Raw genomic sequence first — 23,473 nt, 5'->3', positions numbered from 1 at the left:
TCATGTGCTCCAGTCACACTCCAACTTCAGCTGCCGGCTAAACCAAAATGAATATTCACTGCTCTCCATGCCCATAATCCCATTCACCTCCTAGCTCTGGTGTCAGTAATGGTAAATGAGTGTGAAGATTTTTGCTATCACTGACGTCTGTGCCGAGAGGTGGCCAGGATTATGGGCCTGGGGAGCAGTGAATATTCATTTTTTTTTAAATGGCAGACACACGTGATCTCCCCACTCCTGCCGCCATCGACTCCCTGCAGCAGCGACCCTGCTCCTGCCTCCTGTGACCCTGAACAACCACCACCATAGCCCGCCCCACACAGCGAGCCAGGTATGCTTTGCACTATAAGAGGAGCCCCCACTTTCCTCCCAAATTTTTAGGGGGAAAACTGCATCTTATAGTCCAAAAAAAATCCAATAACTTTTTATTAATTTATTTTTTTAATTTGACAAATTGTTCCAGAGGTATGAGTCTTTTTAATTAGCGCTAATTTTCAAGGAGGCGTGTCTCACAGGCAGGCTATTAATGCAGAAAAGCCTAAAGACACTCCCCAGAAAATGCCGTGAGAAACATCTCACAGACAAAAACCTAAAAATTCCTACAAATGTAAAGGTCCATATCTCTGAAACTGGCTGATGTAACAAACAAAAAAAACAGAATACACAGGGGAACTGTAGAAAGAAAATACCAGCAAAACTGTTCTCTTTTGACCTGGTGCCACGTCCTCATTATAGATGACCATAAGGCAAAGGACCATTTTGATATTTCTACCATCATTTGGGGGCCACACAAAATTATCATCTTGAAAATTACACTGCTCTGATATATTTGGTCAAACAATTTATTAACTCACCCATACTGCAGAGAATGAAGCTGCTGCTCTTTGGTGCAGCTGTGATGTTAGGGGATATTGATCATGTCGCTTCTCACAACTGCTTTTCCAGGCTTGCGTTAGTCTGGAGCGCAGTCAACTCTTTGTGATAATAAGCTTTGTAAAGAATATATACATCACATAGGAGACTCTGGGACTGCTGTATATACATCACATAAGAAACGCTAGGACTGCTGTACAAACATCACATAGGAGACACTGAGACTGCTGTATATACATCACATAGGAGACGCTGGGACTGCTGTATATACATCACAGGAGAAGCTGGGATTGCTGTATGTAAATCACATAGGACGCCCTGAGACTCCTGTGTATACATATCATATATTACACTGGGACTGTACTGTATATATGTATCACATAGGAGACGCTGAGACTGCTGTATTGTGTGACGCCCTGGACTAGCCAGGTAGTCACGGATAGACCCCCACACTACACCTGTCCCCCAAAAAGGTGTCATCAGCCAACCATTAAAACCTAGTCACCTCTCTCAGTGCTTGATGAACACACCAGGGGGGTGGAGCCAGGCAGTTGTCCACGCCCACCGAGGAGTTCAGAGGGCCTGAGGCAGGAAACACAGTGCAGTTTAGTCAGATCAGTTTTGAGAGTGCAGTAGAAGAGGTCAGGCCTGTAGGACAGGCCTTTGACAGGTGCCAGGGTCGGAGCCCTGGTACCTTGGCTAGGAGGCATACGGTGGCCTTAGCCTGCAGGAGCCGGGAAGACAGCTCAGTGGAACCGTGGTGGACCGGGACAGGGTAGTGGCCCACCGGTACCGACCCAGGGAACCGACTCGGAAACCGGAGCACACAGGGGGGTATTCAGACCCTGAAACGAGGTCCAGAATCCACTGGACTGAATTAATTAACTGATTGCGGTCTGGACTATAGGACCTTTCCCACCCAAGTCCCGACTGAAGACAACAGCCCACCGAGGGGGATAGAAAGCCACCGCGCAGGCAGAGAGATCCCATGGGCCAGCGTCTGCGGGCAAAAGAGCTCTCCCGACATCCACAAAGCCGGAGAGTGCACTCCCGTTGCTGACGCGCAGTCAGCCCAAATACACAACACGGTGCAGGAGAAAGGCCAAGACCACCGAACCGGGTGGGGGACCAGACGGAGCCGGCTGCGGGCACTGACCACCATCAACTTTGTTTACCAGAGACTTGTGTGTGTGTCAATAACAGTGAGTACAACAGTGCCACCCGGCCCTGCACCGCCCAGCTACTCCCAACGGGTCCCGGGGCCACCATCCATGCTCACGGGTGGGTTAACATCTTGCTGCACTACCATCTCCCCCGGGTGCCCCGTAACCGCAGCGGTGGTGTCTACCTTCACCACATCCCGTGGGTGGCGTCACGAACTCAAGCGCGGCTCCGGCCGTGCACCTACCTAACCCCCCACCAAAAGCGCCAGCATCCCCTTTCAGAGCGAAGTGACCCCAGGTCCGGAGGCGCTCGAGCCACCCACCAACGAGCCCAGATCCGAGCGGTTCGGCTGCAGCCGAGCGCGGGGCGGTACAATGGCATCACATAGAAGATGCTAGTTTTGCTGTATATACATCACATAGGAGACACTGAGATTGCTGTACATACATCACATAGGAGACTCTGGAAATGCTGTATATACATAACATAGGATACACTGGGACTCTGCTGTATATACATTACATAGGAGATGCTGGGAATGTATGCTAGAACTGCTGTATATACATCACATGAGACACTGCGGCTGGAACATATATATCACAGGAAAAATGGTGGCTATTTGTATATATGTCATATAAGGCATGAGAGCTGCTGTATGTAGGTGATAGGAGATGCTGTTGCTGGAGTATATACATCACAGGAGATGCTGGTGCTGCAGTATATACATTATAGGAGATGCGTGGAGTATATACATCAAAGGAGATGCTGGGGGGAATGTACATCACAGGAGATATGGCTGGGGACATATACATCACAGGGGAGGGATTGGGATTTATACATGAATGGGGAGGGATGATGGCATATACATCACTAGGGTGGGTTGGGGGCATATACATCACTGACAAGGCTGGGGTCATTATATATCACTGGGGAGGCTGGGACTACCACACCTCCCTTCATCTCTGAGATGGGAGTGCATTGTGCATTAACTCCGCCAACAAAGTACCTCCTCAGGCTGGCACTGGCCAGCTTGAGGACGTAATCCTTCAATGCATGTACACTCAGCTTTTAGTAGTGAACACTACATGCGCATGCTCACAGTGTAAGTGGAGATTTAAAGGGCCGGCAGCCAGCAAATTGCAGCTACTGGCCTGAGCACCTTGGTTCCAGGGGACCCAGAAAAGATCATTTCCATAGATTAAGATTTGAATCTTGGTCATTTTAGTGTTTTTCATTATCAGATGTATACTGTGATATCTTCATATCAGTAGTCGCATCAGATTTAACGGGAAGTATAGCGCTGCATGAGGCAGAAACTGATAGATTCCATTGTATGTGATTGTAGTCTCACTGGCAATGGTTTCCAGCGGGTAATGGATCCAGGTATGTGTCATGAGCTTGGTAATAAACAGCCGCCTAACAATGACCTTACGTGGTTTATCTGACCACCAGATCGTTACCTGTTACCTATTCCGTAATTAAATGCGTTGATGGAACAGAGAACCGTCTCACATTCTGTGTTTGCATGAAAGGCTTACAAGAAACGCGAATAACAAACGTTAATCATCAGGGCCGCTAAACAGTTTTATCACGGAAAAATCTGTTTTTTCTTGTGTAGCTATTTCCAGAAAGATTGACAAGAAAATGGGTTTATTGTAAACATCGGATCTTTGTGTTAGTCTCCGGGGATTACATGACTTTTTAATTTGATCTCCCAAGCTTGTAAAATAGAGACGTTGACGATAGGCAGCCAAGTTTGAAAAACGCTTTAATAAAAGAACTGGTCTCGTTTTCAGTAGGAAAGTGTCACAACATTGACGCGATAACATACAGAGCGTCCACAAGGCATAAAGGAGGCCATGTATGGGCCATGGTGGTGTTTAGACTCCTTCAAACAGGTTTAATCCAATATTTCGTCTACAAGGATGCAATAAAAACATACTTTATATACCACTATTTTGTATCATTATAACATCTTCATCGTTTGCATTAAAAGTCATTTTCGGCACTGACCCTAACAGGAAAAGTGCCAGTATTTCTAAAAGGACTAAGTCCCAAATAAAGACAGACTCTCTTTAAATCTGTCACCAGTTTTTTGCTACCTCATCTAACAGCAGCATATTGTAGAGGCAGAGACTCCGATTCCAATAATGTATCACTTAGATTATTGGGTGCAGCGTTTCTTATACAATCAAAGTTATTAGATGTAGCTCAGAAAGCTAACTCCACCCACACCAGGCTCTGTATGTACAATGTCTATTGAGAGTGAGCTGCTGTCACGGATGTGTCACGGAGGTATAACACCCAGCTGACAATCCAGTGGCAGCGAATGCTAGAAGATTAGAGAGATTGGTGGCACGTGTTATTATCTGACAGTTCTTTGTTCAAGAAGCCAGTGGACTCTAGGACCCAGAGAAACTGTCAGTTCTTCATAGCAGTTTGTATCCCCTGACTTCCTTTATTAACCTCACCCTGGGGTGGTTTGGGTGCCGGTCATAGTTTGTTGCTTACTGAGCCCTGGAGAGGTCGTCTTCTGGTGCTTCTGAGACTTCTGTGGTTGCTGCTGCTCAGATAAGTGTTTGTCTTTTCCTGTTTACCAGGGTTCTGGAGATTGTAATCATGTTTCCCATCTATTGTTCCCTTGTGTCTTCCTTTAGCGTTTAGTTAGGTTGACAGAGTTCATCCCATCCATTCTCTATTTAGGGCCCAGCACTAGGGATACTTAGGGTCAGGAATCCAGCTGAACACATAGGTGCAGAATCTATCTAAGGTGGTGAAGGCCCCCAGGAACCAGCAGTAGGTTGTTGTCAGGGATCACAATCTCCCCTTTTCCCTAGATATAGGGCATGTCTTCCCGTTCCTGTGTTGTCCTATACGTGTGGTATTGCCTCTCTCCCCTGCTGTAACAGCTGCATAGAGGAGGAAGGGGCATGGTTGGACAACTGCTCACGAGCCCTGTAGTCTTATTAGTAATAATCACCTGATGATAAACCTTTTATTGTAAGTAAACAATAGCATACAGCCTGATAAGTGACACATTGTTGAAATCTGTGTTTTTGTGCTTATCTCCTACTGTCTTCAGATACATAGCAAAAGCCTGCTGACACATCCCCTTTAAAGAGGACCTGTCACATGTTAAAAAAAATGAGTTTTGTGATCTTGCCAAAATTCAAGGGTTCCCCTGTATCTTCCTCTATTTTCCATTTTTGCATTTTTCAATTTGTTCCTTCATTGCAGAGATATGCATTTTTTTTCTTCGTTGGCGCCAAGTATGCCTGTCGTCCAAGAGGTCATTTCACAAAAGTTGTCTGTCAGAGCGTGTAGTCCTCCCCCTTTACGACGATGCCCAATCACTGTGTGGTTGAGCAGTGTGATCTCACTCATTTATACTGTTCGTCCATGTTCAGAAACTGTTGGGTAGTGATTGGACAGCGTCACACAAGGGATGTACTACACAATATCACGCCCTGCAAGAAAACCTTTGTAAAACACATACTTGGTGATCCTCCCCCCCAAAAAAAAGGGGCATATGTAGCAAGTTATCATCCCAACTAGTTTATTTTAGCCCACTGTGTGTGCTACGTATAGTTCCTTCAGCTCCGGCACCGTCTATACTGCAAGTTAAGGATGTCCCTCAGACTCCCGTCATAGATCCTTTTTGGATTAGCAGTGTTATGCCCCAGAAACCAGGCCGTTTTCATCCCTTGCACTAGAATGGGTCATATTATTGTGTCTTATTGCCTTATCCTTCCCCCACAAATATATCACGTGTGGTGGAGCACTATGGATAAAGTATCTCTCTTCTCCTCAAGTACCACTACATAAGATAGTATCCCAAAGTAGTAGAACAAAAGCATTAAAGGGAATGCGCAAGTAGGATCAACCCTCTTGAGCCGTCTATATGGGCCTGTTAGTATAGAAAGTTGAATAAAATGATATCTTGATATCTGCGATCTGACTTTTTATTCCAGAGAAATGTGTTTTTTTAATATGTAAATGAGCTGTTGAGATCTATGGGCCGGACATAGATCTCCCTGAAAATCTACCTCCAGAATTTAGATTAAAGAAAGGAGGTGTTACCAGTGTGAGACATGTAATTGAGGAGAGCAGACTGTCAGTCAGTACATGTCTCACACTGGTAATGCCTCCTTATTTACAATACAGTCTAGAGAAATGACCAAAAGTGGCAATACAAAAGAGTTAAATAAACAATATGAATCAAAAATTAGTAAAACCAGGCATGTTAGTCAAACCAGCATAAAATAAATCCACCCAGGCTATATGCAGTACAATCAATTGAAACCTCAAAATAGATCAAAGCAAATAGCCAGTATAAAAGGTAATTTTTATTTAAGCAAATTAAAAACAAGGTGCAAAAATAGTGATTGTAAAGGCAACACAACACAGCAGGGGGAAAAATAGCGAATGCAACCATACAGGAGCTATAGCTAGCACAACTCATATGGCACCAGGGGGTAAACAGGACCACTCACATGTGTGAGCCATACTTTGTACTTAGAAATGCAAAAGTACAAAGAAAAATATCAGTAAACAGAGGGTTAAATAAACGCATACAGTACCTAGTGGAATCTCCTCCTGCTGGTGTTTGCGCCAATACCCTATGCGTGTTTCGGCTATAGGGACGCCCCTGATGAAGGCCCTAAAGCCGAAACGCGCGTTGCATTTCTAAGTAACTACACATTATACTTACTTGGCATCTCTGTATCACTGGATTCATATGACTTACACATGTGATTGATCCTGTTTACCCCCTGGTGCCATATGAGTGGTACTAGCTATAGCTCCTGTATGGTTGCATTCATTATTTTTCTCCCTGCTGTGTTGTGTTGCCTTTTCAATCACTTTTTTTGCACCTTGTTTTTAATTTGCTTAAATAAAAATTACCTTTTATTCTGGCTATTTGCTTTGGTCTTTTTTGAGGTTTCAATATGCTCTAGAGCAGAGGTTCCCAACTCCAGTCCTCAAGGCACACCAACAGTGCATGTTTTCAGGATTTCCTTAGTATTGCACAGGTGATAATTTAATCACCTGCAAAGGTGCTGAATCCAACACCCATGCAATGCTAAAGAAATCCTGAAAACATGCACTGTTGGTGTGCCTTGGGGACTGGAGTTGGGAACCTCTGCTCTAGAGGCAGATGCTCAGGGAGATCTATGTCCGGCCCACAGATATTAACAAATCATTTACATATTAAGAAAAAAAGAAAAATGTGAATTAACATATATCAGATCACACATATTAAAGGGGTTGTCCACTACTAGGGCAACCCCTTCTGATTCCACATGTTTCCCCCAGGTAAAACAATAAAGCCTATACTCACCTCAAGTACCGGTGCTGTTCCAGCGGTGCATCGGTTCATGTTCCTGGGGCTCACGTGACGATTCAATGCCGCACAAGCCCCACGTTCAATCAGTGACTGTTTCTGTTTCACCGCAGCGCTCACTTCCTGTTGATTAGCTTGTTTGGTTCGAAGGCTGGGAGACAGAAGCGAGCGCTAATTGGAAGTGGGGCTCGCATGACGTCACACCGCCACATGAGCCACGGGAACGCAAATCGCTGCATCGCTGGAACAGCACTGGTACAGGAGGGGAGTATAGGCTATATTATTTAACCTGGGGGAAACGTGGAATCAGAAGGGGTTGTCCTGGTAGTGGAACATCTCTTTAAAGGGAACCTGTCATCAGAAATTTTGCTTTAAACCTAAATGTTTCCCCCTCTGCAGCTCCTGGGCTGCATTCTAGCAAGGTTCCTGTTGGTTTTTTGCTCCCTTTTAGACCAAATATAATACTTTATAAAGGTGTACCTTTTGGGATGCTAATTTTCTAAATCGTCCATGGGGGCGGGCTCTCTGGTGTCCGTTATGTCCATCCTGCCGATTTACGCCGTCCACCAACGCAGCATTTCATACTTCCAGGATGCCGCCCAGTGAGCCCGTAGTCCGGCGCATGCGCAGTGCCACTGTAGCGGGACTGTGCACTGCGTGCACAGTGTGACCGCTGGTGACGTTTGCGCAGGCACGAGAATGGGCGGCGCTGTGTTGTCATCGCAAGTGCCCACGCTTTCCCCTCTGCCTCCAGCATTCTGCGCAAGCGCTGGCCAGATGACCGCACGTCCCCTCTTTCCCATCTTTCCCTGTAGCCGGAAATACATGGGAGAATCGGAGCAGGACACCACCGGTTACGGCCAGCGCTTGCGCAGAACGCTGGAGGCAGAGAGGAAAGCGCGTGCACTAGATTATGGGTGGGCACTTGCAATGATAATCACAGCGCCGCCCATAATCTCGTTGGGGGACGTCGTAAATCGGCAGGATGGACATAACGGACACCAGAGAGCCCGCCCCCATGGACGATTTAGAAAATTTGCATCCCAAAAGGTACACCTTTATAAAGTATTATATTTGATCTAAAAGGGAACAAAAAACCAACAGGAACCTTGCTAGAATGCAGCCCAGGAGCAGCAGAGGGGGAAACATTTAGGTTTAAAGCAAAATTTCTGATGACAGGTTCACTTTAAGGTATCAGTTTATTCAACTTCCGATGACCTGCATGCCCATATAGACAGCTTTGGAAATTCACCTTACTGACAGATATCTTTTAAAAAATAGTAGTAGTAAGGACATTACCTTATGGTAATAGGATTGACAACAGTGGAAATTGGACCCTATTTTCATTAATTTTGTATATTTCCACTTCCTTGATGTGTGAATGTATAGCTTCATCCCTATAACTTTCTATGTATAAATGATGTTTGTGAAATATTATTCCAATTTTCACGTTAATTATCGTTAATTATTTTACTTATAGACATTACCACTACCATGACTGTAAGGTGTTTATAGTATTGGGATGGGGTCAGGGCCGTATTTACCATTAGGCACCCGTGGTCCGGTGCCTAGGGCGGCAGATTGTGAGGGGCGGCACCTTCTGGCAGCAAAAAAAAAAAAAAAAAAAAAAAAAATTTTTTTTTTTTTTTTTTTTTTTTACATTTTTTTTTTTTGTGGCCGCCGAGCACAGGGAGCTGATTGACCCCGGAACTGCCGGCGCCTGCACTTCCGGGGTCACATGCGCACGCCAATCAGCTCCTTCCTCTGTGCTGCGTCCACTGCTGTGTGGACGTCACATGCAGAGCTCACGGCAGGACGCCGCGGAGGACGCCGTGATGGAAGCCGGTGTCAGAAGAGGATACTCACGTGAGCCAGGAAGATGGCGGCGGGCACTGGAGCAGGTAAGTGGATTCATAAGGAGCGTGGGAGTGTAGTGTCTCTAATGCAGACCGGAGATCTGCGCATGCGGGGGGGGGGGGGAGGCGGCAAAGGCAGATACTGGAGGGAGGCAGAGGCTGAGACTGGGGGGAGGCTGGAGGGAGGCAGAGGCTGAGACTGGGGGGAGGCTGGAGGGAGGCAGAGGCTGAGACTGGGGGGAGGCTGGAGGGAGGCAGAGGCTGAGACTGGAAGGAGGCAGTGACTGAGACTGGGGGGAGGCTGGAGGGAGGCAGAGGCTGAGACTGGAGAGAGGCAGAGGCTGAGACTGGGGGGAGGCTGGAGGAAGGCAGAGGCTGAGACTGGAGGGAGGCAGAGGCTGAGACTGTGGGGAGGCTGGAGGGAGGCAGAGGCTGAGACTGGGGGAGGCTGGAGGGAGGCAGAGGCAGAGACTGGGGGGAGGCTGGAGGGAGGCAGAGGCAGAGACTGGGGGGAGGCTGGAGGTAGGCAGAGGCTGAGACTGGGGGAGGCTGGAGAGAGGCAGAGGCTGAGACTGGGGGGAGGCTGGAGGGAGGCAGAGGCAGAGACTGGGGGGAGGCTGGAGGGAGGCAGAGGCAGAGACTGGGGGAGGCTGGAGGGAGGCAGAGACTGGGGGGAGGCTGGAGGGAGGCAGAGGCAGAGACTGTGGGGAGGCTGGAGGGAGGCAGAGGCAGAGACTGGGGGGAGGCTGGAGGGAGGCAGAGGCAGAGACTGGGGGGAGGCTGGAGGGAGGCAGAGGCTGAGACTGGAGGGAGGCTGGAGGGAGGCAGAGGCAGAGACTGGGGGGAGGCTGGAGGGAGGCAGAGGCAGAGACTGGAGGGAGGCAGAGGCTGAGACTGGAGGGAGGCAGAGGCTGAGACTGGGGGGAGGCTGGAGGGAGGCAGAGGCTGAGACTGGAGAGAGGCAGAGGCTGAGACTGGGGGGAAGTTGGAGGGAGGCAGAGGCTGAGACTGGAGGGAGGCCGAGGCTGAGACTGTGGGGAGGCTGGAGGGAGGCAGAGGCTGAGACTGGGGGAGGCTGGAGGGAGGCAGAGGCAGAGACTGGGGGGAGGCTGGAGGGAGGCAGAGGCAGAGACTGGGAAGAGGCTGGAGGGAGGCAGAGGCTGAGACTGGGGGGAGGCTGGAGAGAGGCAGAGGCTGAGACTGGGGGGAGGCTGGAGGGAGGCAGAGGCAGAGACTGGGGGGAGGCTGGAGGGAGGCAGAGGCAGAGACTGGGGGGAGGCTGGAGGGAGGCAGAGGCAGAGACTGGGGGGAGGCTGGAGGGAGGCAGAGACTGGGGGGAGGCTGGAGGGAGGCAGAGGCAGAGACTGGGGGGAGGCTGGAGGGAGGCAGAGGCTGAGACTGGAGGGAGGCTGAGACTGGGGGGAGGCTGGAGGGAGACTGAGGCTGAGACTGGGGGGAGGCTGAGGCTGAGACTGGGGGGAGGCTGCAGGGAGGCAGAGGCAGAGACTGGGGGGAGGCTGGAGGGAGGCAGAGGCAGAGACTGGGGGGAGGCTGGAGGGAGGCTGAGGCTGAGACTGGAGGGAGGCTGAGGCTGAGACTTGAGGGAGGCTGAGGCTGAGACTGGAGGGAGGCTGAGGCGGAGACTGGGGCAGGCTGAGGCTGGGGGGAGGCAAAGGCTGAGACTGGGGAAGAGAGGCTGATGCTGAGGGAAGATAGAGGCTGATGCTGGGGGAGAGAGGCTGATGCTGGGGGAGTGGGAGAGAGGGGCTAATGCTAGAGACAGAGGACAAGGGATGAGGGATAGTGCAATGACAAAATCGATTGGGTGGGGGGAGTGTAAAGACTCAGAATAAGAGGGGGCAGCATTGGGAGCTCATTGTGAAGAAGGGGCAGCATGTGTGGGATCAGTATGGAGTGGAGCAATGTAGGGGAGTCAATATCAAGAGTGGGGTAGTGTGTGTGTGGGGGGGGGTCTCAGCATAAGCGTTAGTGTGGTGGTCTTAGCATCAGTGGGGCAACATGAAGGTCTCATTATGGAAAAGAGGAAGGCAGCATTAGGAGCTCATGGAGAGGGACAGCATGCATGGGACATTGTGAGAAGGGGGCAGCATGCATGGGACACTGAGGAGGGGGCAGCATGCATGAGACATTGTGAGAAGGGGGCAGCATGCATGGGACATTGTGAGAAGGGGGCAGCATGCATGGGACACTGAGTAGGGTGCAGCATGCATGAGACATTGTGAGGAGGGAGCAGCATGCATGGGACATTGTGAGGAAGGAGCAGCATGCATGGGACATTGTGAGGAGGGAGCATCAAGCATGAGACATTGTGCGGAGGGAGCAGCATGCATGGGACATTGTGAGGAGGGAGCAGCATGCATGGGACATTGTGAGGCGGGAGCAGCATACATGAGACATTGTGAGGAGGGGGCAGCATGCATGAGACATTGTGAGGAGGGAGCAGCATTCATGGGACATTGTGAGGAGGGAGCAGCATGCATGGGACATTGTGAGAAGGGGGCAGCATGCACGGGACACTGAGTAGGGTGCAGCATGCATGAGACATTGTGAGGAGGGAGCAGCATGCATGGGACATTGTGAGGAAGGAGCAGCATGCATGGGACATTGTGAGGAGGGAGCATCAAGCATGAGACATTGTGCGGAGGGAGCAGCATGCATGGGACATTGTGAGGAGGGAGCAGCATGCATGGGACATTGTGAGGCGGGAGCAGCATACATGAGACATTGTGAGGAGGGGGCAGCATGCATGAGACATTGTGAGGAGGGAGCAGCATTCATGGGACATTGTGAGGAGGGAGCAGCATGCATGGGACATTGTGAGGAGGGGCAGCATGCATGGGACATTGTGAGGAGGGAGCAGCATACATGGGACATTGTGAGGAGGGAGCAGCATGCATGGGACATTGTGAGGAGGGAGCATCAAGCATGAGACATTGTGCGGAGGGGCCAGCATGCAAGGGACATTGTGAGGAGGGGGCAGCATACAAGGGACATTGTGAGGAGGGAGCAGCATGCATGGGACATTGTGAGGAGGGGGCAGCATGCATGGGACATTGTGAGGAGGGGGCAGCATGCAAGGGACATTGTGAGGAGGGGGCAGCATTCATGGGACATTGTGAGGAGGGGGCAGCATGCATGGGACATTGTGAGGAGGGGGCAGCAAGCATGGGACATTGTGAGGAGGGAGCAGCATGCATGGGACATTGTGAGGAGGGGGCAGCATGCATGGGACATTGTGAGGAGGGGGCAGCATGCAAGGGACATTGTGAGGAGGGAGCAGCATGCATGGGACATTGTGAGGAGGGGGCAGCATGCATGGGACATTGTGAGGAGGGGGCAGCATGCAAGGGACATTGTGAGGAGGGGGCAGCATTCATGGGACATTGTGAGGAGGGGGCAGCATGCATGGGACATTGTGAGGAGGGGGCAGCATGCAAGGGACATTGTGAGGAGGGAGCAGCATGCATGGGACATTGTGAGGAGGGGGCAGCATGCATGGGACATTGTGAGGAGGGGGCAGCATGCATGGGACATTGTGAGGAGGGGGCAGCATGCAAGGGACATTGTGAGGAGGGGGCAGCATTCATGGGACATTGTGAGGAGGGGGCAGCATGCATGGGACATTGTGAGGAGGGGGCAGCAAGCATGGGACATTGTGAGGAGGGAGCAGCATGCATGGGACATTGTGAGGAGGGGGCAGCATGCATGGGACATTGTGAGAAGGGGGCAGCATGCACGGGACACTGAGTAGGGTGCAGCATGCATGAGACATTGTGAGGAGGGAGCAGCATGCATGGGACATTGTGAGGAAGGAGCAGCATGCATGGGACATTGTGAGGAGGGAGCATCAAGCATGAGACATTGTGCGGAGGGAGCAGCATGCATGGGACATTGTGAGGAGGGAGCAGCATGCATGGGACATTGTGAGGCGGGAGCAGCATACATGAGACATTGTGAGGAGGGGGCAGCATGCATGAGACATTGTGAGGAGGGAGCAGCATTCATGGGACATTGTGAGGAGGGAGCAGCATGCATGGGACATTGTGAGGAGGGGGCAGCATGCATGGGACATTGTGAGGAGGGGGCAGCATGCAAGGGACATTGTGAGGAGGGGGCAGCATTCATGGGACATTGTGAGGAGGGGGCAGCATGCATGGGACATTGTGAGGAGGGGGCAGCAAGCATGGGACATTGTGAGGAGGGAGCAGCATGCATGGGACATTGTGAGGAGGGGGCAGCATGCATGGGACATTGTGAGGAGGGGGCAGCAAGCATGGGACATTGTGAGGAGGGAGCAGCATGCATGGGACATTGTGAGGAGGGGGCAGCATGCATGGGACATTGTGAGGTGGGGGCAGCATGCATGGGACACTGTGAGGAGGGGGAAGCATGCATGGGACATTGTGAGGAGGGGGCAGCATGCATGGGACACTGTGAGGAGGGGGCAGCATGATGTGAGGACAGTACAGATCATATTTCATAATTGAGGAAGGTGTGGTGGGTATAATTTATAAGGGAGGGCAGTGTGGTCTTTATTAGGGGCAGTGTCACAGTCACAGTATATAAGTGGGGACGGTGTGGTGGGAATATTTTATACTCATGCTATGTTTTGATGTGCCTGTGGTGATCCCCATTGGGGGGGGGGTTCGTTTCTTATTGATACTTTTTAAAGTGTGCTACAGAGTAGATCTGCCTTAAACAGATGTCGTGTGCGAAAACTCAGTTTTACGTTGTCACTAAGGGGCGCGACCACTTAAAGTGCCTAGGGCAGCATGAAGGCAAAATACAGCCCTGGATGGGGTGCACAAAGGTGTCATGTTCTATGGGGGCACAAAGCAAGAGCAGCTTTTTCGATTTTACACACGTTTTCAAGCTCTGACTAAAGGCCCAGTCACACTAAACAACATCGCTAGCAACATCGCTGCTAACGAACAACTTTCGTGACGTAACAGCGATGTTGTTAGTGACGTTGCTGTGTGTGACATCCAGCAACAACCCGGCCCCTGCTGTGAGGTCGTTGGTTGTTGCTGAATGTCCTGGGCCATTTTTTAGTTGTTGCTGTCCCGCTGTGAAGCGCAGATCGCTGTGTGTGACAGCGAGACAGCAACAACTAAATGTGCAGGCAGCAGGAGCCGGCTTCTGCGGAGGCTGGTAACCACAGTAAACATCGGGTAACCAAGAAGCCCTTACCTTGGTTACCCGATATTTACCTTCATTACCAGCGTCCGCAGCTCTCACGCTGTCAGTGCCGGCTCCTGCTCTGTGCACATGTAGCTGCAGTACACATCGGGTAATTAACCCCATGTGTACTGTAGCTAGGAGAGCAGGGAGCCAGCGCTAAGCGGTGTGCGCTGGTAACCAAGGTAAATATCGGGTTGGTTACCCGATATTTACCTTAGTTACCAAGCGCAGCATCGCTTCCACGCGGCGCTACTGGCTGGGGGCTGGTCACTGGTTGCTGGTGAGCTCACCAGCAACTCGTGTAGCCACGCTCCAGCGATCCCTGCCAGGTCAGGTTGCTGGTGGGATCACTGGAGCGTCGCAGTGTGACATCTCACCAGCAACCTCCTAGCAACTTACCAGCGATCCCTATCAGGTTGGATCGTTGTTGGGATCGCTGGTAAGTTGTTTAGTGTGACTGGGCCTTAAGGCTAGTGCTAGAGTTAGAGGTAGGGTTAGGGGTAATTTAGGTCTATGGGTAACGTAACAAGCTCTGATAAGGGCTAGAGTTTGAGCTAAAGGTAGGGTTAGGGGTAGTATAGGTCTATGGGTAAGGTAAAAATCTCTGACAAGGACTAGAGTTAGAGCTAAGGGTAGGGTAAGGGGTAGTATAGGTCTATGGGTAAAGTAATGTGCTCTGTCTATGGCTAGAGTAAAGGGGGCTTTACACGCTACGATATCGTTAATGTTTTATCATCGGGGTCACGTTGTTAGTGACGCACATCTGGCGTCATTAACAATATCGCAGCGTGTGATACTTACCAGCGACCTTAAGTGACCTCACAAATGGTGAAAATCGTTCCCCTTGGAGAGGTCGTCCCAAATCCAAAAATCGGTAATGGTTGATTATCGATGTGGTTCGTCGCTCCTGCGGCATCACACATCGCTGTGTGTGACACCGCAGGAGCGAGGAACATCTCCTTACCTGCCGCCAGCCGCAATGCGGAAGGAGGTGGGCGGGATGTTACGTCCCGCTCATCTCCGCCTCTCCGCTTTGATTGGTCGGCCGCTTAGTGACGTCGCGGTGACGTTGCTATGATGCCGAACGTCCCTCCCCCTTGAAGGAGGGATTGTTCGGCAGTCACAGCGACGACGACGACTAGGTAAGTACGTGTGACGCTGCCGTAGCGATAATGTTCGCTACGGCAGCGATCACACAAAATCGCATACACGACGGGGGCGGGTGCTTTTGCGTACGATATCGCTAGCAATTGCTAGTGATATCGTAGCGTGTAAAGCCCGCTTTAGAGCTAAGGGTAAGGCTAGCGATAGTATAGGTGTATGGGTAAAGTAATGAGCTAGGGCTAGAGTTAGAGCTAAGGTTAAGGTTAGAGATTGTATAGGTCTATGGGTAAGGTAACAAGCTCTAACTAGGGTTACAGCTAGAGTTAGAGCTAAGGGTAGGATTAGGGGTAGTATAGGTCTATGGGTAAGGTAATGAGCTCTGACTAGGGCTAGTGCTAGAGTTAGAGCTAAGGTTAGGGTTAGTATAGGTCTATGGGCAAGGTAACAAGCTCTGACTAAAGCTAGAGTTGGAGCTAAAGGTAGGGTTAGGGGTAGTATAGGTCTATGGGTATGGTAACGAGTACTGACAAGGACTAGAGCTAGAGTTAGAGCTAAGGATATGGTTAGGGGCAGTATAGGTCTATGGGTAAGGTAACAAGGTCTGACTAGGTCTAGAGCTAGAATTAGAGCTAATAGTAGTGTTAGGAGTAGTATAGGTCTATGGGTAAGGTAACAAGGTCTGACTAGGGATAGAGTTAAGCGGGCTTTACACGTTGCAATATCGCTAGCGAGATCGCAAGCGATAGTACCCGCCCCCGTCGGTTGTGCGACATGGGCAAATTGCTGCCCGTGGTGCACAACCTCGCTTACCCCCGTCACACGCACTTACCTGCCCTGCGACGTCGCTCTGGACGGTGATCTGCCTACTTTCTAAGGGGGTGGTTCGTGCGGCGTCATAGCGACATCACACGGCAGGCGTCCAATAGAAGCGGAGGTGTGGAGATGAGCGGCTGTAACATCCCGCCCACCTCCTTCCTTCCGCATTGCCGGTGGAGGCAGGTAAGGAGATGTTCGTCGCTCCTGCGGTGTCACATATAGCGATGTGTGGTGCCGCAGGAACGAGGAACAACATCGCTAATAAGCAGAGAACGATTTTTAGTTTCAGGACGACCTCTCCGCGGCAAACGATTTTGACCACTTTTGCGATCGTTTAAGGTCGCTCGTACTTGTCACACACTGCGATATCGTTAATGACGCCGGATGTGCGCCACAAACACAGTGAACCCGACGATAATTCACTAACGATATCGCAGCGTGTAAAGACCCCTTTAGAGCTAAGGGTAGGGTTAGGGGGTAGTATAGGGCTATGGGTAAGGTAACGAGCTCTGATGAGGGCTAGGGCTAGAGTTAGAGCTAAGGGTAGGGTTAGGGGTAGTATAGGGCTATGGGTAAGGTAACGAGCTCTGATGAGGGCTAGGGCTAGAGTTAGAGCTAAGGGTAGGGTTAGCGGTAGTATAGGGCTATGGGTAAGGTAACGAGCTCTGATGAGGGCTAGGGCTAGAGTTAGAGCTAAGGGTAGGGTTAGCGGTAGTATAGGGCTATGGGTAAGGTAACGAGCTCTGATGAGGGCTAAGGCTAGAGTTAGAGCTAAGGGTAGGGTTAGGGGTAGTATACAGTAGGTCTATGGGTAAGGCAATAAAATAGTTTACTTTAAAAACAGTAAAAAAAGCAAGAAAAAGATATTGTAACAATTTAAACCTTATTATTTTTACCGTATATTAGTTTTCAGTAAAAAGCAGAACAATCTAGAGGGTCAAAGGACAAATTTTAATTACATCAGTATTTTCTTTAAATATAATACATGTGATTAAGGGATAAGGGGCTCAGTACTGGACAGCCTCAGGTTAGGCGGAGCAAAATACTTATCTTGCATCGGGTGCTGGACGCCACTTCTCGGTTTCTCAGTTTTCACAGTTCTACCATCCTCCACTATCACAACCTGTGACACTTTATTAAAGATCTGGTTATTTATCACCTTTTATATAACATATGTTCCATGTCATGCATTTTAGTGCTTTGCCATTTTATGGGTTATTGCACTGTACATATACCTTTTTATAGGACTAATAAAAAAACAATTTGTCCTTCATATGTATCCAAGGCATGGCTCTCCCGCTGTCACCACATGATGGATTTCGGCTTCGTGCCATAGTCCCATCTCATAAAGTAGTTTCTGATGGTTCAATTTATATCTGAGTACAGGAAACATAACTGCAGTCTATATGCAGGGTTCATTCTGTTATTTTACAATCTGAGTATAAAGTATGTTGTATTCATTTTTAGATTTTCAGTTAGGTGAAGTCATTAAGTCTTAGAGATTAGATCATGTTACAATTCTATTATAAAAAATACAACTATCCAAATTTTTTGCCGGTTATGCCATAATTTAATAGGCACGGTGTCTCTTTGACAGTTTCTCCTCTGCACAGTGGTGTTCCTAAATTACCAGATTTTCCATGGTCCACTATGGTGAAGACACCAATATTTTTACTGCTTTTTTTTCCTTTTTTAAACTTTGGCTTCAATTTATCAAAGCCAATACTTTATTATAGCTTCAAGCTTTTCTTTGGCTGTACATTTCATTGGTACCATTTTGGTAGTTCATGTGACTTTCTGATCTCTATATATTCCATTTTGGGCCAGAAGAGGACGTGACCCAAAAGAGAACATCTATATGTTATAAGTTCAGACAATTCCATACGTTGCGATATCAAATATGTTTAATTCTTTTACATTTTGCTATTTGCATAATAGGAGAAGCTGAATGTAAAAGAGACAATACGCAATAGGGCTGTTAATGATCTGAGTGACAATGAGGGAATTTGCTCCCCTGGAAGGGTTATGTGAGACACTTGAAGACATAAACGGCTGCTGCAGATAGCTGACGGTGGATGATAGGGGTTAAAATCCACGGTGCCATAGAATGAACAATGGAAGGCAAATCCTAAATAGTGATTGTCTTTAACGCATTTAATAGTGGAAACTCTATCAGGATAATCACGGTAGAATGAACAATGGAAGGCAAGTCCTAAAAAGTGATTTTATGCAACGCGTTTCGGAGTGGAAACTCCTTCATCAGGATATTCACCATTGAATGGTGATTATCTTGATGGAGTTTCCACTCCAAAACGTGTTGAATTAAATAACCAGGACCTGCCTTCCATTTTTCATTCTACAGCACCACAGATTTTAACCTCTATTATCCACCGTCAAACATAATAGGAAAATGGGAGTGATTTAAACTTTTTTTTATATTTTTTTTTTTGAGGGGGGGTGTATATTTTTTTCATTTTTTAAATTTTTTAATTTTAGTCCTTTTAGGCAAGTAGGACTTGAAATCACTTAATCTCTTATGCAGTCTGCTATACTGTCTCCGATAAAACCCAGACATAAATCGGACCTCATAGGATTACTAAGATAGCAGACAATGGTGGCCTTTAGTAGGTCTTTATCTATCATTCCAACCCCCACCCTACCATGAGAAGCCCCCCCCCCGTAGCCTTAACCTCCTCCATTCCTAACCTAAATACTACAGTTACTATTGAAACAGCATCTAAGATGTTAAACTGCTCTTAGCTGCTAATCCTGAGACTCCTCCTTATAGTAAGGCCGGCGTCACACGGTACGATATATTGGCGATATGTCGTCGGGGTCACATCGTTAGTGACGCACATCCGGCATCGTTCGAGATATCGTAACGTGTGACACCTCCGAACGACTGTGAACGAGCAAAAATATTACCTTATTGTTGCTCGTTGACACGTCGTTCATTTTCATAAAGTCGGTCCTCCTTCTGTGCTCCGGTTGTTCATCATTCCCGAGGCAGCACACATCGCTCCTTGTGACACCTCGGGAATGATGAACACAGCTTACCTGCGTCCCGCCGGCAATGCGGAAGGAAGGAGGTGGGCGGGATGTTCCCATCCCGCTCATCTCCACCCCTCCGCTTCTATTGGCCTGCTGCCGTGTGACGCTGAACGTCCCTCCCCCTTCAGGAAGAGGATGTTCGCTGCCCACAGCGACGTCGCCCGGGAGGTAAGTGCATGTGACGGGGGGTTAACGACTTTGTGCGCCACGGGCAACTAATTGCCCGTGACGCACAAACAACGGGGGTGGGTACGATCGCTCGTGCGATCGCACGATAAATCGTCCCGTGTGACGCCGGCCTAAGTGCACACATCCTCCATAAATGCATGACAGGCAAACATCCTTGCTAAGGACGTACGAATCAAGCCACTTACAATGTTATCCTGGAAAAACAGTTGCTTCCTTCTGCTCAGGCAATGTTTCCCAACTCTGAGGACTGCGCCATGCCACACAACTAGGTCAGACAATGTGTGGATGAAGGACCACCACATCAAAACCCTGTCATGGCCAGCCCAATCTCCAGACCTAAACCCTTTGAAAACCCCTGGATTGTAATCAAGAGGAAGATGGATAGTCATAAGCCATCAAACAAAGAACTGCTTAGATTTTTGCACCAGGCGTGGCATAAGGTCACCCAAAAGCAGTGTGAAAGACTGGTGGAAAGCAGCCAAGATGCATGAAAGCTGTGATTAAAAATCAGTTATTCCACAAAATATTGATTTCTGAACTCTTCCTGAGGTAAAACATTATTATTATTGTTGTTTCTAAATGATTATGACCTTGTTTTCTTTGCATTATTTGAGGTGTGAAAGCACTGTGCATTGTTTTGTTATTTTGACCATTTCTCATTTCAGGAAATAAATACAAAATTTATTGTTTGGAAATTCGGAGACGTTGTCAGTAGTTTATAGAATAAAAGAACATTTTACTCAAAAATATACATATACAGAGAAAAAAAAAACCCCTGAAAATTTGGAAGTGGTCTCTTAATTTTTGCCAGAGCTGTATATAATGTATGTATATATGTATGCAGCTTTATTGCCATAGAAGAGGAGGGGGGCCCAGGCACAATTTCTTGCACAGGGGTCCCAAGCTGTTAGTGTCCGTCCCTGCTCCAAATGTATACAAGCCGACTACTTGCACTGAAGACTTGTTAAGGGTATATGAGCTATCACCAGCAACGAGTAATAGGAGGTGAAGGTATATAAAGATATTAAGGGAAGTGCTGATGAAAAGAAGCTGAGAGGTTGAGGAACTTCGCCGGGTCCTAAAGGGAAAGGGAAGAAAACCAAACAAATAATAGAAGGCCAGGGAGCAGCTTGCGCAGCCAAACGCTGTGACCTACTATAGCTGGACACCACAGGACTGTCTGTAACCCGTGACAGCTTATGAGTCTGCTGCACAAAGTTTCCACATTGAACTCAATAATAAAACATTATGCAATCAGCTCTTAAGCTCCCCCTACTGGTGGCTTCAAGCTGTCAAAACTTTACAATTTTAACTCAATTTCTCTGTGAAGGGAGGCTATGTATAAACATTTCTTTGCATTAATTAATATAAATGTTGAAACTTAAAATTGTATTAAATGATGCTAAAAAGTGAATATATTTTCATATCCTAATAGATTCCAAGTCAGTGGTAAAAGTGCTGTATTGTGCCTAGGGGTCTGATGGACACCCCCAATTATTTTCTCCTAGTGGGAGGAAAAATGATATTATGCATGACTACTATTCATGACGGATCATGCGGTTTCCAATCGGGGATAAGTGGCAGCTGCACACCCCCATCCTCCATAGGAATTTATTATGCATGCTCGGCCAAGTGTATGGGGGGGTCGAGTATGGTAAATACAGAATTGCAATTACCCTTTTGTGTTTTTCTTGTTTATACCAATGTTATTACTGTATATAAATCACCTATTAGTCTTACCCTATATTAGTACAACGTGTTATTTTACAGAAAGGTCTTGACAGGATATGGCGGATACGCGCAGCGGGTCTGACGCTATAATTTAGGCATCCCTGTTGGGTTCTTTTTCTATAGAATAACCATTAATTGGAAATAATTTGTCTTTATCTGTGTCAGAATAGAAAAATGGTGCGAGTAACACACAGCTCCTTGTCATCGTAGAGCGAGGGAACGATGATTGATGCCATTCTACGGGCGGGTGTGCGCTCCTTCCATTTGCGCCACCTTAATCCGAGCTTGACTTAATGCATCCGCGGTTTGAATAATGCCCTTAATGATTTGATATGGGAGCTAAACATCTGATCTGCTCGTGTTTTTCCTAGGAAGCAGGTCCCAGCTGTAACCCAATTCTGCAAATATTAAAACAAATAGCTCGGTATGAATATCTGAATTTACAAATGTGTTGCAGAGAGACACGGTGCTGAGCAAGAAGGCATCTGGAGCAGTGATTCACGAAATGCTACTCACCCAGCTGCTACAGTACGAGCACAAGCAGACAAAGGTGAGCGGTCGTCAGCCTCATCAACACCATCTTTCCGAAGCTCTGATGGAGCAATGTGACAGACACCAAGTCTTATGATTAACTGTCTCGGCTTGGAACATGTCATCCTGGCAGAAGTGGTTGTCAAGGTCCGGATCCACACGTCATTCCTACTTTCTCTTATTACTCCACATTGTGCGTCAAAGGTTTAACATAAAAAATCACATGAAAAAAAACAAACTTTATAAAGTATCTTATTAGAGAAGTCTCCTCCTCGCTTCTTTCTCCTCCTGGACTGAACTTTCAGGTTCAAAATTCTCAATTCAAGAGTCCTTGCGGAGACTTAAGGAGGCGTTACACGCTACGATTTATCTGATGATATGTCGTCGGGGTCACGGTTTCCGTGACGCACATCCGGCATTGTTAGCGACATCGTTGCGTGTGACACGTACGTTCGACTCTGAACGATCGCAAATAGGTTGAAAATCATTGATCATTGACACGTCGTTCAGTTTCAAAATATTGTTTGTCGTTTGGAACGCAGCAGACATATTGCTACGTTTGACACCCTGCCAACGACGAACAACATTCACACGACCGCCTTGGTCAAACAATATATCGCTGATCACTGTTGTGAGATCGTTACCTGTGACCACAAATAAACGACCTATGAGTGATCTTGGCAAATTGTAACAACGATCTGGGCGTGTCACATCGCTAACGAGATCGTCAGTTAAATCGTAGTGTGTAAAGCGGCCTTTGCACACCATTCCAGCATGCCAGTGGTGAGGAGACTTTAAGCCGCAATGCTCCTCTGAGAAATATGCAAATAGCCTCTGCAGTGAGGAAGTAGACGAACTCTAGTGCCACCTATCGGAGGTAGCAATCCTAAAAGTCCCCCCTCGCTATTCACCGACCTCTCCACTCTGGTAAATGGGAAACCAGTGAAGGGATTGGCAAAGACTCCAGTTCAAATCCCTAACCATAACATACAAAGCCATCCATAACCTGTCTCCTCCATACACCTGGGACCTAGTCTCCTGATACTTACCTGCAAGCAACCTCCAATCCTCACAAGATCTCCTTCTCTGCTCCCCTCTTATCTCCTCTTCCCACAATCACATACAAGATTTCTTCCACACCTCCCCCATACTCTGAAATTCTCTACCCCAGCATATCAGACTCTCACCTACTTTGGAAACCTTCAAAAGGAACCTGAAGACCCACCTCTTTCGACAAGCCTACAACCTGTAGTAACCCTCCACTCACTCTACCGCTGCATGACCGCCTCTACCCTCACCTCCTGTACCCTCACACATCCCCTATAGACTGTGAGCCTTCGTGGGCAGGGTCCTCTCTCCTCCTGTACCAGTCTGTGCCTTGTATTGTTCATGACTATTGTACTCTGTCTAAGGGGAAAACTTTTCTCTTTGCGGAGACTGACAAACCAATCTGGCTGCCAGTGAGGAGACTTATAGCTGCAATGCTCCTCTGAGAAATATTCAAATTGTCTCTTCAGGGAGGAAGTAGACGAACTCTAGTGCCACCTATTGGAGGTAGCAATCCTAAAAGTCAAAAGTGACCCTTTAACGAGCCTTATAGATTTCCCAGAGG

General features: G+C 48.2%; 1 protein-coding gene across 1 annotated transcript in view; it reads left to right on the top strand.

The window, feature by feature from the left end:
- Nucleotides 1-23,473, top strand: part of BAIAP3 (BAI1 associated protein 3) — a 335,128-nt gene that overhangs the window by 232,261 nt on the left and 79,394 nt on the right. Inside the window, exon 13 of the mRNA XM_075318086.1 lies at nucleotides 21,788-21,880. Coding sequence (XP_075174201.1) covers nucleotides 21,788-21,880 — 93 coding nt within the window. The remainder of the gene's footprint in view (nucleotides 1-21,787; nucleotides 21,881-23,473) is intronic.

This window comes from Anomaloglossus baeobatrachus, chromosome 7 (assembly GCF_048569485.1).
Source record: "Anomaloglossus baeobatrachus isolate aAnoBae1 chromosome 7, aAnoBae1.hap1, whole genome shotgun sequence".
In the NCBI taxonomy this organism is placed as follows: domain Eukaryota; kingdom Metazoa; phylum Chordata; class Amphibia; order Anura; family Aromobatidae; genus Anomaloglossus; species Anomaloglossus baeobatrachus.
The sequence above is the reverse complement of the archived record's forward strand: the minus strand, read 5'-3'. Positions and strand labels throughout refer to the sequence as shown.